The 15732-nt window shown below is 38.4% G+C and overlaps 1 protein-coding gene across 3 annotated transcripts in view; it reads left to right on the forward strand.

Moving 5' to 3' along the window:
- AQR (aquarius intron-binding spliceosomal factor) overlaps positions 1-4772 on the forward strand; it is a 97929-nt gene extending 93157 nt beyond the window's left edge. For all 3 annotated transcript variants that reach the window (XM_084975059.1, XM_084975054.1, XM_021098271.2), the window contains exons 34-35: positions 482-595; positions 4147-4772. In XM_084975059.1, the coding sequence (XP_084831185.1) occupies positions 482-595; positions 4147-4482 (450 nt within the window). In that variant the 3' untranslated portion in view covers positions 4483-4772. The remainder of the gene's footprint in view (positions 1-481; positions 596-4146) is intronic.
- Positions 4773-15732: the final 10960 nt, after the last annotated feature.

Genomic DNA, 15732 nt, shown 5'->3' on the forward strand with positions numbered 1-15732 from the left:
ATAAATAAATAAATAACAAATGTTAGCTTCTTAATTTTTAGAAAACCATAAATGAGAAGAAGAATTTTAACATTTTATTTCTGGATAACCTTGAGAATTTCCTTTGGAGCATATATGGTATTGGACCACTACTTTAGACCATGTTGGTTTTTCTTTCTATTCAAATAATTGCCTGTTTCTTATTAATTCTTCCACATGAGTTAGTAGACCAAAACTGATGTTTTACTTACCAGCCTTAAATTATTTTAAAAGCTGGCGACTCTTAGCTCTCTCCTAATCTTTGCTAGGTTTAAGTTGAATCATTCCTCTTCATGAAATCCTTATTGGACTCTATCATTTACATCTCAATGTCCTCTGACTATTTTCTGTCCTTTGAGCCCTGATAGTGTTCATACATAAGATGGAGACATAAGCTTCTGTTGAAATGTTAGCTTTCAGCATTTTTCACTCTATACTTAACTTTCTTTTTGCCTTCTTCTAGAATGGAGAAAGACCATCTCACGAAGTACAGATAATAAAGAATATGCCTCAGATGGCAAATTTTGTATACAACATGTATATGCATTTGATACAGACCACACATCATTATCATCAGGTGAGTTTTCTCAAAATTGACTCATGTTTTTCTTGCTGAAGAATGTTCTCTGTTGCAGAATACATCTTTAAAGTATTTGATTCCTTGTGGGAAACCAACAAAACCAAAGTAAATTGTTACTGTTCATGTGACAGTCTCCTTTTTTTGGCTGTGGCATGCAATGGCTTGATGTGAAATCTCAGTTCCCAGACCAGGGATTGAACCCGGGCTGCAGTGGTAAAAGCCCGGAATCCTAACTACTAGACCACCAGGAAACTCCGCCACATCCCTATTTTAAAAACAGCTTTTTTAGATATAATTTGACATACAATAAATTCTACGAATTTAAAGTATACAATTTAATAATTCTGATTTTGTCTATATCCATGAACCCATCCCCACAATCAAGGTAATGAACATGGAGTTCCTATTGTGGCTCAGCAGGTTAAGAACCCAGTGTAGTCTCTATGAGGACACAGGTTTGATCCCTGGCCTTGCTCAATGGTTTGGAAATCTGATGTTGCTGCAAGCCGTGGCATAGGTTGCAGATTGGGCTCAGATCTGGCATGGCTGTGGCTGTGGCGTAGGCCTGCGGCTACAACTCCAATTCACTCCTAGCTCAGGAACTTCCATATGCCACAGGTGCAGCAATTAAAAAAAAAAAAAAAACCAAGAAAATGAACGTATCTGTTATCGCCAAAAGTTTTCCTCACGCACCTTGATAATCCCTCTTGTCCTCACCAATTCCTTTTCCACCTTCTCCAGGAAACCAAGGATCTACTTTCTGTCATGATAGATTAGCCTTCATTTTTAAGACATTTATATACATAGACTCATTTAGTATGAACCCTTTTTATTCCCCGCTACCTACAGTTACTCAGCATAATTATTTTGAGATTCATTTATGTTTTGGAATGTATGGGTATTCCTTTCCTTTCTATTGCTGAGTGAGTAGTCTATTATATGGATGGGCTAAGTTTACCCATTCTTCTGTTGCTGGACATTTGGGTTGCTTCCAGTTTTAGCTATTACAAATAGAGTTGCCGTGGACAATCTCGTACACGTTTTTGTACTTAGGTAAATTTCTAGGAGTGGAGTGGTTGGATAGTATGGTAAATACGTATTCAGTTCTTTAAGAAACTGCCCACTTGTCTTACAAAATGGTTGTACCATTTTGTATTCCCACCAGTAGTGTATGAGAGCCCACACACTCTAATTATGGTTGGGTTTCTTTTAATTTACATTTCTCTAATAGCTTTTGATGTTGAGCATCTTTTCATATGGTTATTTGCCGTCTGTATCTTTGAGGATGTGTCTGTTCAGGCCTCTCGCTCATTTCAGGAGGCTGTTTTATTGTTACTGAGTTTTGTGAGTTTTAAAATTTATTCTGACTACAGTTTCCTTTTCAGATGTTTGTTTTATGAATATTTTATCTTAGTCTATGACTTGTGTTTTCATTTGTTAAGTGTCTTTCAAAGAACCGGAGTTTTAAATTTTGACAGTCCCAGTATATCAAGCTGTTCTTTTGTGATTCATGCTTTTTATGTCCTAAAAGAACTTACCCTGACCCTAAGTTACAGAGGTTTTTTTTTTAATGTTTTCTTCTAGAAGTTTTATAGTTTTGACATTTAGGGATATGATATGTTGTGAGATGGATGGTATAAAGTAGGGTTGAATTTTACTCATTTCCATTTGGATATTCAGTTGTTTCAGCACTGTTTCCTTAAATAGGGTGTTTTCCCCCTCTGTTGAATTGCCTTGTCTTTTTTTTGGAGATTAAAAAGCAGTTTTAAAAACTGAGATAAAATTGACATAAAACTTTTTATTAGTTTCACATATATAAAATAATGACAATGAAGTTCCTGTCGTGGCTCAGTGGTTAACGAATCCGACTAGGAACCATGAGGTTGCGGGTTCGATCCCTGCGCTTGCTCAATGGGTTAATGATCCGGCATTGCCGTGAGCTGTGGTGTAGGTTGCAGACGCGGCTCGGATCCTGCGTTGCTGTGGCTCTGGTGTAGGCCGGTGGCTACAGCTCTGATTCGACCCCGAGCCTGGGAACCTCCATATGCCGCGGAAGCGGCCCAAGAAATAGCAAAAAGACCAAAAAAATTAAAAAAAAAATAAAATAAGATAAAATAATGACAATATCTCTATATATTGCAGAATGATCACCACCATAAATCTGATTAACATCCATCACCACACATAGTTACATTTTTTTTTTTATCTTGAGTACTTTTAAGATCTTACTTGTTGTCTTAGTTAAAAAAAGAAAAATTAATTGGCTGTGGATGTGAGAGTCTATTTCTGGACTTTCTATTCTATTCTATTGATCTCTGGTATCTCCTTTTGCCATTACCTCACTACCATTATTAGAGTTTCTTTATAGTAAATCTTCAAATTAGATAATGTGAATCCTTCAGTTTTATTCTTTTTCAAAATGTTTTTGGCTATTCTAGTTCCTTTGCTTTTCTTTATACATTTTAGAACCAACTTGCCTGTTTCAACCCCCGAGAAAAGCTTGTTGAGGTTTTGATTAGGATCTTTGAGTATTATTGTTTAGGATCAGTTTGGGAAGATTAACATCTTAACAATATTGAGGCTTGCTTTCCATGAATATGATCTCTCTCTCCACTTACTGAGGTCTTTGAATTCTCTCCTCAGTGTTTGTTAGTTTTCAGAATTTAAGGTTTATACATTTGTTACTAGTTTTTGCTTGTTTGTTTTTGCTTTTTAGGGTCCCATCCACAGCATATGGAAGTTCCCAGCCTAGGCGTTGAATCAGAGCTGCAGCTGTCGGCCTACACCACAGCAACTCAGGATCTGAGCTGCCTCTGTGACCTATACCACAGCTCACGGCAATGCTGGATCCCCAACCCACTGAGCGAGGTCGGGGATCAAACCTGCATCCTCATGGATACCAGTTGAATTCGTTTCCACTGCGCCACAACGGGAACTCCCCATTTGTTATTAGTTTTATTGCTAAGTATTTCATACTTTGTACAGTTGTTGTGAATACTGCTTTTAAAATTTTTTGTTTACAACAAGAGAAGTAATTCCTGAGGAGAAAAGCCATGCCTTGGCTGCAGACTACCATCAGTAACAGGGAAGCCAGACATGAGAGGTCTCCAGTGTTCTTGCTGAGTGTGCTCTGCTGCTCCTTCCATGCCATGGCCTTGTCTCAAGGCTTGTTTCCTCCTCACGCCTCTCAGGGCCCCTTGATTGAGCTGGGGTGGCAGTCAGTCCTAACCGGCCACTGTTTTCCCAGAACATTACAATAAATTTCTTTGCTAAAAAATTTAATAGCTTTTTCTATTTTTCTCCCTGAAGATTTAATATGTACTCTGGTCTTATTATCTGATTCCTACATGGACATATTCCATAGAGTCAGCAAAACCTAGGCCATTGTCATCAGAATTATTTCATCTGTAATATAAAATGCCCAGCAGCATCTTGGAGAATTCTAAAGTTGACAGTATCTTTTAGGAAGATAATGTTAATGAGACAGCTTAGCTTTGTAAACCATTGTTTTTGCACTGGTGTTCATTGGTGTTTTTTGTTTTCATTAGACTTTATTACAGCTACCACCTGCTATGGTAGAAGAAGGTGAGGAAGTTCAAAGTCAGGATACAGAATTGGAAACAGAAGAAGAGGCCATGCCTGCTCCAGCTGACATCATGCCTACTCTAATGGATGCCAGCTCCAGTCAAGAAGCCTCAGCCTCTCAGACTGAACCCACCTCCAATGAGACTGAGACCACCTCCAGTCAGACAGGAGCTGATTCCAATCCAGAAGCCACCCCTGCCGAATCTAAGATCACTGCTACTGCGGCAGGACCTGTAGCTACACCAGCAGAGAATAACACCCCTCCTGATGCCACATCTGCCCCTGGAGAAACCAAGTAGCCAAACTGTAGCCCTTCTTAGGGAGGACATTTCATTTATAAAGTCTAGGTAAAGTTACTTTTTGCTTTTTTGTATATGCGTCTGCCATTTTAATGGTACTAATTAATACTAAGTTGTTTTTGGTAGCTGATCTCAATGTTTATCTTCTTGGATATATTTTTTAAAATGTGTTTGTATGAACAACTCCAATTTTATTTGTTCAGCCAGAAAGTAAATAACCATCTCTTTTATATTTTGATCATTGAGTGACTATATCTGTAAGCATACCTGCATTAAAAGAGTTTTCTGGAGTTCCCATTGTGGCTCAGTGGTTAACGAATCTGACTAGGAACCATGAGTTTGCGGGTTCAATCCCTAGCCCCGCTCAGTGGGTTAAGGATCCAGCGTTGCCATGAGCTGTGGTGTAGGTTGCATACTAAGCTGTGGTGTAGGTCACAGATGTGGCTCGGATCCTGAGTTGCTGTGGCTCTGACATAGGCCGGCAACTACAGCTCCAATTAGATCCCTAGCCTGGGAACCTCCATATGCTGCAGGTGCAGCCCTAGATAAGACAAAAAAAAAAAAAGAAAGAAAGAAAAAAGAGTTTTCTATAGAATAATTGTTCACATTTTTAGTAAACTTCTCTAAAGAAAAGGACAAAATATACTGGAATTAACTATAAATGACCTTAAGCAAATGTCCGTATTGGGGAGGAAATCATTTCTTCTAGCATAGTATAAGGTGCTCAAGTAATTTTTTTTTTTTTTTTAGGGCCACACCCGCAGCATATGGAGGTTCCCATGCTAGGGGTCAAATCGGACCTGTAGCTGCTGGCCTATGCCACAGCCACAGCAATGCAGGATTCGAGCTGTGTCTGCAACCTACTCCATAGCTCATGGCAATACTGGGTCCTTAACCCACTGAGCAAGGCCAGGGATCAAATCCGCAACCTCATGGTTCCTAGTCAGATTTGATTCCTCTGTGCCATGATGGAAACTCCCAGTAATTTTTTTAATTCCTCCTTTCTTTGCTGTCTTCCTTGATGGAAAGGCGTTAACACCATTGGAAATACATGTTCCAGTCCATCAAAAATGTTACATGTATTTCCCTCCCCCAAATCTCAGAATGGGTTAGAATGATCTAGAATAACTATTTATTCTTGGGGCCGGTCCAGACCTAATGAATCAGAACCCAGGAACTTGCATTTTTGCAGGTGCTACACCAGTGTTTGAGTTACTGGCCAAGTGGAATCAGATAAGGCTGCCAAGTGAGGCTGAGCCAAGATATGTCATTCAGCTACGCAAGAAGAATCTGGCAGATCCATCTAGGCAGGAACAAAGATCCAGATTTTGGGCAGTGAGAATCTGTGAGCTTAATTAACTCCAGTGTACATGATGGATCTCTCCCTGTGCAGAGGTTCTGAGTTTTCTGCCCTGTTTAGTTCTCTTCTCTCCCTGTCCTAGTTCTCAGCTGCAAGGAGACCTGAAGGTAAAATGTGTTCCAGGTTTGGGAAGGTGATGGTACTAGGACCTTGCTACTCAAGTGTGGTTTGCAAATCAGCAGCAACATCACAGCTTTGAAACTTGTTAGAAATGCAGAAGTTTGGGCTCTACCCCTGACCTGTTAAATCTGAATCTATTTCATCAAAGTCTTCAGGTGATTCATATTACTTTGTAGTTTGAGAAGCATTGTACCGAGATGACCATGCTGTCCTCATGTCAGTGAGAAGTAGAATGATGATTCTGTGATCGTAGAATTGACAGTGAGTGTGACTGATGTTTTCTGACAAGGGATCTCTGCTTATAAGTCCCAGAGCGTGGTGACCAGAGAAGAGGTAGATATGTCTATGTGGGGAGGGTGAAATTGCCCAGTAGTTGTCTCTTCACCATTCTCACATCTGCTAGAGTGGCTAAGAAGGGAGCATTTCCCCAAATTGTCTCCTCTACTGCATCTACCTCTAGGCTTGACCATGTCCAATGAAGCTTTGAAGAATTAAATGAGAATTGCACACTGCCAGTGAAACACTTCTGGTCTTGACATTTTGAAGGAATGATGAATTCATGAGGAAATTAAACCCAGGATGTCAAGTCAATGATATTTTTGAGTGACCAGTATTTGCTTAACTTTTACCAGACTGTGGTGGGTATGATTCTGACTCTTAGCTTACAGTGCATCTTGCTGCATCAGAACACTTGAGTATAGGAGTTCCCATCGCGGCACAGAGAAAACGAACCCAACTAAGAACCATGAGGTTGTGGGTGCGTTCGATCCCTGGCCTCACTCAGTGGGTTAAGGATCAGGTGTTGCCGTGAGCTATGGTGTAAGTCAGACGTGGCTCGGATCTGGCGTTGTTGTGGCAGTGGTGTAGGCTGGCAGCAACAGCTCCGATTCAACCCCCAGCCTGGGAACCTCCATGTGCCTCGGGTGTGGCCCGAAAAAGCCCAAAAAAAAAAGAACACTTGGGTATAAATGTTGGGTGGGGACAGAGAAAATGAAAGTGATGGGTTAACAAGCTGAGTAAAATGCCAAGGAAGCTAACCTGTTTGTTATCAGAGTCACAATGGAGCCAAATAGTCAGTTACATAATGTCTCTGATTATAAGAATTTGAAAGCAGGTGTTGTGGCATCTGTATGAGGACTAGCACTCACAGAATTATTTTCATTTGTGGATATGTAGTATCAGGCTAAGCAAGAGGGAAAGAAGCTTTACGGTTTTACTGTCTTTCCTGGAAAAGATTGATTTTTTTCTCTCTACCCTTTAGAGGATATGAATCATGATACCTGCCACCAAAATAAGCAAACTGTTGGTGCTGCTTTCTCCTTAAATAAACCATTTTCCTAACACCATGTATCATTTTGTCTGGTTGGGTAACTGAACTTTTATCTTTGCTGCTTGATTTTCTTTCACACTAAAAAGAAAATTTAACCTGAAGATGAGTAAGTCTTTTGCCTTTGTCAGATTTAAAAAGGGGTAATGAAAATGGGACTTGAATTATTTTAAATTGTGTATTCACTGAAAAGGCCAGTAGAACTGCAGTTGACTATAGAGTTGTGGAATTTTTAAAGCAATTTAAGAGCTCTCTTCTTATTTTGAATAATGAGGAAAGTGAATCTGAGAGTCTTAACCGGGACGGTAACTGTAGGAGAGTGGGGTAGAAACCAACCTGTAGTATTAGGGCAGTTTTTTTGCTTATTTTTTCTTTTAATCAACTGCACATGGGTGATTTCTTCATAAATTCAAGAGTTTTCTGTTTAATTTGGGATTATGACAGAGACAGGTACTCTAGCCATTTCAGATTAGTGTTCCCATTGCTCTCATCCTGTTTTTCATATCTGAATATGTCATGATTTTGGAGTTTATTTTTAAAAGCAAACCAAAAAGATGCATACCAAGAGAAAGAGCATGAAATGAAGCAATTGAAGTATTTTGACTTTTTTTTTCCCTGCAAAATGCTGAGTTAAGAAAGTTCATTACCAGCAGTTGAGAATAAATAGCGCCATTGATTTCGGCAAATGAATGAGAAGATCTAAATATTATCAGGTCTCTTGAAGTTAGTGTGATGATACAAGTTGAGATGTTTCTCTAGATACTGAGAGAAATGGTATAAATAGACCATCTATGCTTCTATAAAAAATGTTTTTTTATGATCAATAGACAGCATGATATTATTGTAAAACAGACTTTGGACTCATCCATATCTGACTTGGATTTTACCTAGTTTGTTCATCAGCATTACGTTTGACATTGGACAAGTGTTATAACTTCTCAAAGTCACACTTTTATCTTCAAAATGGGAGGAAGATCTGTTTGTTTGCTAATGGGGTAATGTTTATGAAAATATCTGGCACCTGGGTGCTCGGTAAATACCAGTCCCCCTCTTTCTTTCTCCCCAAATCTTTGAGACAGTGTAGGATACTGCCAGCCAGTCTTCTGACTTAGACACTTAGCTATGCCCCTATCCCGGGAGCCTGGAGGATGATGAAGAAGGTGACACATGGTGACAGTTGACCTTCGAGGATGAAGGATCAAACCTGTGGATTGGGAACCTTTACATCAGTCCATGGCAACACTAAGGATGGTCTCTGATGAAATTAAAATTTTAGCAGAACGGCATAACCAGATGAAGACATTAGGTACCGTTTTGCTTGTCATCTATCGATAACATCAATTTTGTGTCCTATACTCCCCACCCCAAGATCATCTATATTATCGCACTCATCTAGCTTTGTGGCTTGCATGTGCTTTCTCCTTTTTAACTTGCAGTCACTCATTTGGTATTTTTAGAGATGTTTCTTCAATTAAAATAAGATTAAAAAAAGATTTTAAAAATGCTGACCCTTTTGCATGCACCAGAAGAGCAGTTAAAAACAAGCAGTGCCTTGCTTCCTGTGAAAAATGCTTGGCAGTTAGCCTTTGTAATTATGAAGCAATCATGTTAATAGATGTTTAAGAATAATGCAACTAGAGCTGTACTGAGCCAAGGATAGAAATGAACACATGAGACCATTTTTTCTCTATCCATTGGTACTATTCAGTGCCCAAGAAGGGGTTTAAATTCGGTAGTATCCAGAAGCTCTGAACGCTCATTTTTCTTCGCAGGGACAAACCTGCACTCAGTCTCCTTGAGCGTGGCTCAGAATGCAGCACAGTTACTGCTGACTGACACTGTGCCAGCTTTCTTGCTAGCTCTCTACCTTTTTGCTTATACTTATTTCATTGGCTACTTAAACTTGTGCACTTATATATAAAGACAGCTAATCCCAGTATTTCACAACATATATTACAGAAACCACTAGACTTGAAAAGTACTTTGAAAAATATGTTCTATGATCAAATAAACTTGAGGAACACGATTATTTATTATTCCCCATTTTCAGAGTGACAATGCATTGTTAGCTAATTAAGGGTTCTTTTCTGCTAGAAAACATCGTGTCAACTTTGGCCATGGGATGCTTTCTTTCTTTCTTTCTTTTTTAAAAAAAAAAAAATAAGACGTCTTAGGGAACTGGCTCCTCATAACAGTTTGGGAACCAGTATCTTTACATTTAGCAACTGAACTTTAATTCCCTCTTAGAAAAAACAAGGGGATCAGAATATACTAGCCCCAAATATGCTCCTTTGGCATAAGGATTATTTTGAGCTGAAGGCAATTTAGAAGCAACACATAAAGGAATACTCTGTCTTGCTTCTGCCTGAAGGCAGGGCATAAATTTCCTTTGTAAAGGTGTCCCCTTTCTCCTGTACCAGGAAGAAGACAATCCTTATCACTGACACAGGTGGCACTGAAACGAGTCTGCATAAACAAACCTTATTAAAATAACCCTTATCGTCAATTAATTTCCCCATATATTTACTTTCCTGCAATTTACCACCCTTAAGAGCCCAAACTACATTTTTCTTTGCCAAATGTATTACCCTTTGTTAAAATGGTATATAAGTTTCCAAGCCTACTTGCTTTGGGGGGAATTTTCTTTTTTCTGTATAGCCTCCTTAGAAGTAAAAGTTTAAAACATCAGTTAAGTATATATGCTTTTTCTCTTTTTAATCTGTCTTTTTTCAGTTTAATTCACAGGGCTTAGGTACAGAACCTAAGAAGGTAGCGGAAAATTTTTCCTGACTCTACAAAAATAAGGCTGTAATACAATGTTTTTCTGTAAGTAACCAGAGGCTAGAGTAACACAGCTGAAGAAGAATCTAGAGGTGAAGTGATTCATATAAAGTGTAATTTGTTGAGTGTTGTGAGGTATTAATAACAGCATCCTAAAATGCAAGTGAATAAAAATTTGATCAGTGTACCATGACGTTCCTTCATGTGAGCCTTCTAAGAAAAGGCCACTGAGCATTCTGTTTACATTTTAATTTTAGACTCCAGCATTTCACACTAGCCTTTTCTCATTTCTTACTATGCAGTAAAAGAACAGTCCACATTTCCAATATGTCTCGTTTTCTCAGTTCTTTAAATGTTTGTTTTTATTTTAAAGTTTTAAGTTTCAAAAAGAGGAAGAGATTTAGCATGTTCAATAGAGGTGGACCAGAAATAATAGAAGAAAACTTAGGCAAATTAAAAAAATGAAGAAAATTTCCCTTCAGAAGAATGTTTAAGATAGAGGACCCTATAAGTTATCTTGTCAGACATGTTGAATTCTCTCTTGGTTGACCTCCAGAGAAGACTGCCCCCACCACCCCCTTTCTCTCCATCTTTGACTTAGATTGTATGTTCCCCGACACTTACCTCTTCTTGCAGTAAATTTAGGTGCAAGAACCTCAGTGATAGCTGCTTCTCCTTGGAAGATGCCTGGTTTAATATAAATAGCTCTTTTGAGAAACTGATTCTCTTGACATTTTTCAAAAAGTTGGGAGTTGTTGATAGGAAGTGGTCTTATAAAATACATCTTTCTACTCTAGTTCATTGGTTCATTGTGAAAGGTTTCTTTCTTCTGGATTTTAGTTCAGCTGTTTACAGTAAATGTGGTTACAGTATAACCATGCTTTCATTACCCCTTTGCTTCTAGTAGACCTTCCAGTGCTGATTTCTTCTAATTTCAGACTTCATCAAGAATAGTAGTGTAACAAGAATAGACCTAGTTACTTTGCGTTTATTTTGCTGACTGACTGCTTTTCACAGAAGTAAGTTGAATGAGATATGGTAAAAATTTGGAATGTATCTCTGAAATTATCAAATTCTTGTGCATTCATTGAGTTCCTCCTATGTGACAGGCAGTAATGCCATAAATAACCCCATTAGTTCATAGATAAGAACACGGAGGTATTCGGTGATTTGCCTAGGACAACACAGTTGAACTGGAACCAGAACCACCATCTGACATTCAGGAAACATCTCTTACCTTGCCATCCTTTTTTGGGGGCCACATTTGCGGCCACATCTGCAACCTACACCACAGCTCATGGCAACATCTGGATCATAAACCACTGATGGAGGCCAGGGATCAAACCCATGTCCTCATGGATACTAGTCAGATTCGTTTACACTGAGCCACAACAGGAACTCCCTACCTTGTTGTTCTTCAAACTTAATTGCTGAAACAGAGTCTAAGGAGCAACACTTATACTTCACAGATGATTAAGGCCAGCCTACTAAAAAATTCCTCTCAGCCTTTGAATACCAGAGAGGAGACTAGGTTGCCAGAATCAGGACAGGAAATAAAAGGTCTGTAGAAAGTATGCATCAGTATTTACAGTGTTTACACTTATGGGTGGAAGCCAAATTAATACCTGTTTTGGATTGAAAAAGGCATGAGAAACATATGATGGTAAGGGACTCTATTAAGTAGTGTTTAATCTCTGAAATGCTAGTTAATAATCCTAAACCTATTTTTAAGCAAAGTTAGAACAGGTTAAATAACAGTTTTAAAAGAATGTAATATATTGGACTTCCCATTGTGGCTCAGCAGTAATGAACCCAACTAGTGTCCATGAGGACACAGATTTGATCCCCGGCCTTGTTCAGTGGGTTAAGGATCCGGCATTGCTGTGTGCTACAGTGTAGGTTACAGATGCAGCTCAGATCTGGCATTGCTGTGGCTGTGGCATAGGCCGGCAGCTGCAGCTCCAATTCGACCCCTAGCCTGGGAACTTCCATATGCTGCGAGTGTGGCCCTTAAAAAAAAAAAAAAAAAAGAATGTAATATGTGATGAGGGGAAAAATAGAATATACCAAGACCTACACTTTAAGTTACCATTTCAGGCATACCTCAGAGATACTGTGGGTTCATTCCAGACCACCATAATAAATTGAGTATCGGAGTAAGCAATGATTTTTCGGTTTCCCAATGCATAATAAAAGTTATGTTTATACTATACTGTAGTCAATTAAGTATGCTGGATGGCATTATGTCTTTTAAAAAAGTACCTTAATTTAAAAACGCTTTATTGCAAAAAAAAGAAATGCTAACCGTCATCATCAATACATCTTGAGTGTATTGTAATCTTGCAGTAGTAACATCAAAGATCACTAATCACAGATCACCATTGTAAATGTAATAATAATAGAAAAGCTTGAAATATTGTTAAATGTCACCAAAGTGTGATACAGAGACACAAAGTGAGCAAGTGTTGTTAGAAAAATGGCACCAATAGACTTGCTTAACACAAGGTTGCCACAGATCTTCAATTTGTCCAAACAAAAACCATTGAGTATCTGGAAGTTCTCCTGTGGCACAGCGGGTTAAGGATCTGGCATTGCCATAGCTGTGGCATAGGTTGCAACTGCAGCATGACTTTGATCCCTGGCCCAGGAATTTCCACATGCCATGGGTGTGGCCATAAAGCAAAGCGCAATAAAATGAGGTATGCCTGTATATGTGAACTTGGTCAGCCTTCCGGTATAACTGTACCCACCACAAACCCAGCATTATTAGCACATTTGGGAGCTGAAAAGAGCATCTATATGAATTAAAGTTCCTAGGAGTAAAAGTCTATTTTTAAAACAACAAGATGCTCTTATTACTATTAGAGAAATTAATTATGGCAAAAATTTTTAGAGGCTGCCACTGCAACTCTTAGTCTAATTAGACTCATATTAAATGAATAGGCTCACCTGAGCAAGTAGAGAATGTGTTTCCTCTGCAGAAATACAGTGCTAGCTTTGGTGAAGAGAGTCATGAATGTCAGCTGTCACTGATACTTAGAAATTAAATTGGGCAAGTGGTTCTCTTAAACTGATGTAGTACTATTAATATTGCACATGGGTAGTTTTGCCTGTTTTTTGATCTATATATAAATGAATCATACAAATATACTTTTTTGTGTCTGCCTTCTCTCATAGATTTCTCTGTAAGACATGAGGTGTAGGGATCAAGATTAACTGAGTACTGTTTACTAGAAAATCACTCTTTGCCTCAATGCATTGTACTGTAATCTTTGTCATAAATCAAGTAATTGTGTATGTGTGGGTCTGTTTCTGGAGTTGTTTTCATGGGTGTATTTTCCTTGTGCCAGCATTTCACTATTTTAATTACTGTAGCTTTATAGTGAATCTTGACATCTGATTGCTATATTCTTTAGTTATATTCTTTAAGACATTGGCCACTCTTAGTCTTTGTATAAACTGTAGAAACATGTCAATTCCAAAAAAAAAATTTGCTTAGATTTTTATTGGGATTGCCTTGACTCAATAGATCAATTTAGAAGAACATTGACATCTTTACAGTCTAGGAATATGACATCTCTTCCCATTTACTTAAGCCTTCTTTCATTTCAATAATGTTTTCTAATTTTCTGTATAAGGGTTATGACCATCTTTTGTTAAATATATTCCTATTTGATTTTTTATGCTATTGTAAATTGTACTTTCAAAACTATATTTTATTGTTACTATTATTTTTTGTTTGTTTTTTCATCTTTTTAGGGCCGCATCTGTGGCATATGGAGGTTCCCAGGCTAGGGATCTAATTGGAGCTATACTGATGGCCTACACCACAGCCACAGCAACACCAGGTCCGAGCAACATCTGCGACCTACACCACAACTCACAGCAACACTGGCTCCTTGACCCACTGAGCAAGGCCAGGAATCAAACCCACAATTTCATGGTTCCTAGTCAGATTCATTACCGCTGCGCCATGATGGGAACTCCTATTTTATTATGTTTTGTCCTTGTTTGTTACTTGTATATAAAAATACAGCGTATTTCTTATATGTTGACCTGGTACATAGTGATCTTGATGAATTCACTTATTTCTTATAGTTTGACTGTCGATTATTTTGGGTTATCTACATACATAATTATATCATCTGTGAATAATGATAGTTTTATTTCTTCTTCTTCAATCTTTATACTTTCTATTTCCTTTTTAATCTCTTGCCTTTTATTTCCCTTTTTGCCTTATTAACCTCCAGTACAGGCTTGAGTAGAGGCAGTCAAAACAAGATCTTCGTTTCCCTCCCAATCTTAGGGACAAAGCTCTCAGTATTTCACCATTAAATATGGTGTTTGCTATAGGTCTTTGTGACGCTCTTTATCAGATTTTAAGAGTTACCTTCTATTCTAGTTTGCCAAGTATGTTTTTTTTTAAAAAAAGGAATTATTTGAATTCTCACAAATACTTTTTCTGTATCCATCAACATGATTATATACTTTTTCTCCTTTATTCTGTTAATGGAGTGAATTACATTGATTTATTTTTCTATTGATTTTTTTTCTTCTGGTCATGAGCCAAAATTGCTGCTTTACATGCCTAATAATATTTTGTTGAATACTGGAAATCACAAATGCTATCTTGTGGAATGTTTGCATTTTGTTATCTTCCTTTAAAGACTACTGAAGTTGGTTTTGGCAGGCAGTAACTTGTGGATATTTGGTCAGTCTTTTTGATGTTTGCCTTTACACAGGTGTAGAGTAACTTTACCCATTTTTTTAGTTTGGTTTTTTTGGCTGTCCCCATGGCATGTGGAAATTCTTAGGCCAGGAATCTAACCTGAGCTCAGCAGTGACAATGCCAGATCCTTAACCCACTAGGCCACCAGGGAACTCCTAATTAAATGTAGCTTTTAAATTTGTATACACTTTGGACCCACCAAAACCCATATGCTCTGAGCCCAGTGGCCAGCAGGGGTGACCTGAAGCTGTGGATCATGGGGCTAGCTTTGTGTGTCTTACTTCACCTTTCCCAAGATTGGTCAGAGATCAGGAATAAGACTACACCTGAAGGTGGGGTCTAGATATTCCTTGATGAAAAGAAGAGCCAGTGGTATCAGGAATGAGCCTGAGTCTGACCAAGCTGAGAATTAATGGTAATTCTACAGGCTTAGAGATCAGTAAGGGAGATGGGACCTTACAAGACAGGCACAGTGAGGTATTAAATCATCATCTTTCAAATGTAGTCCAGTCCAGCTATGATGGAACAGCCTGATCAATACTCATCAAAAACAACTAAAAATGCTGGATAAAAATAGAAGGAAAAAATCTGTTTGAAAGCAGATTTTTTTCCCTGTTGAGCTAGCCAGGGAAGGGTATTTACAGAGGCGATCCAGTGTTTTTGCACACTACTTTACCCCTGGGGACATGCCGTGGACTGAATGGGTATCCTCCCAAAATTCTTATGTTGAACACAAAATTAGGTGTAAGGTTTTGGAAGGGGCCATTCGAGAGAAGTCTTGAAACGTGACCTTCATTAGCTTCATATTAACTCTGTCTCTGGCTTGGTTTTAAATTTTTGGCCTGAGCTTTGTTTCCTCACCCTGTTTAAACCCCTGTCCTAAGGAGCAACAACTCTAGAACAGTTTCTTTTGCACAAGGCTTAGGGTAATGA

Source organism: Sus scrofa, chromosome 1 (genome assembly GCF_054392235.1).
Source record: "Sus scrofa isolate SSC_HxYL_T2T_F1_AM1 chromosome 1, Sscrofa_HxYL_maternal_Yorkshire_Landrace_v2.0, whole genome shotgun sequence".
Lineage (NCBI taxonomy): Eukaryota > Metazoa > Chordata > Mammalia > Artiodactyla > Suidae > Sus > Sus scrofa.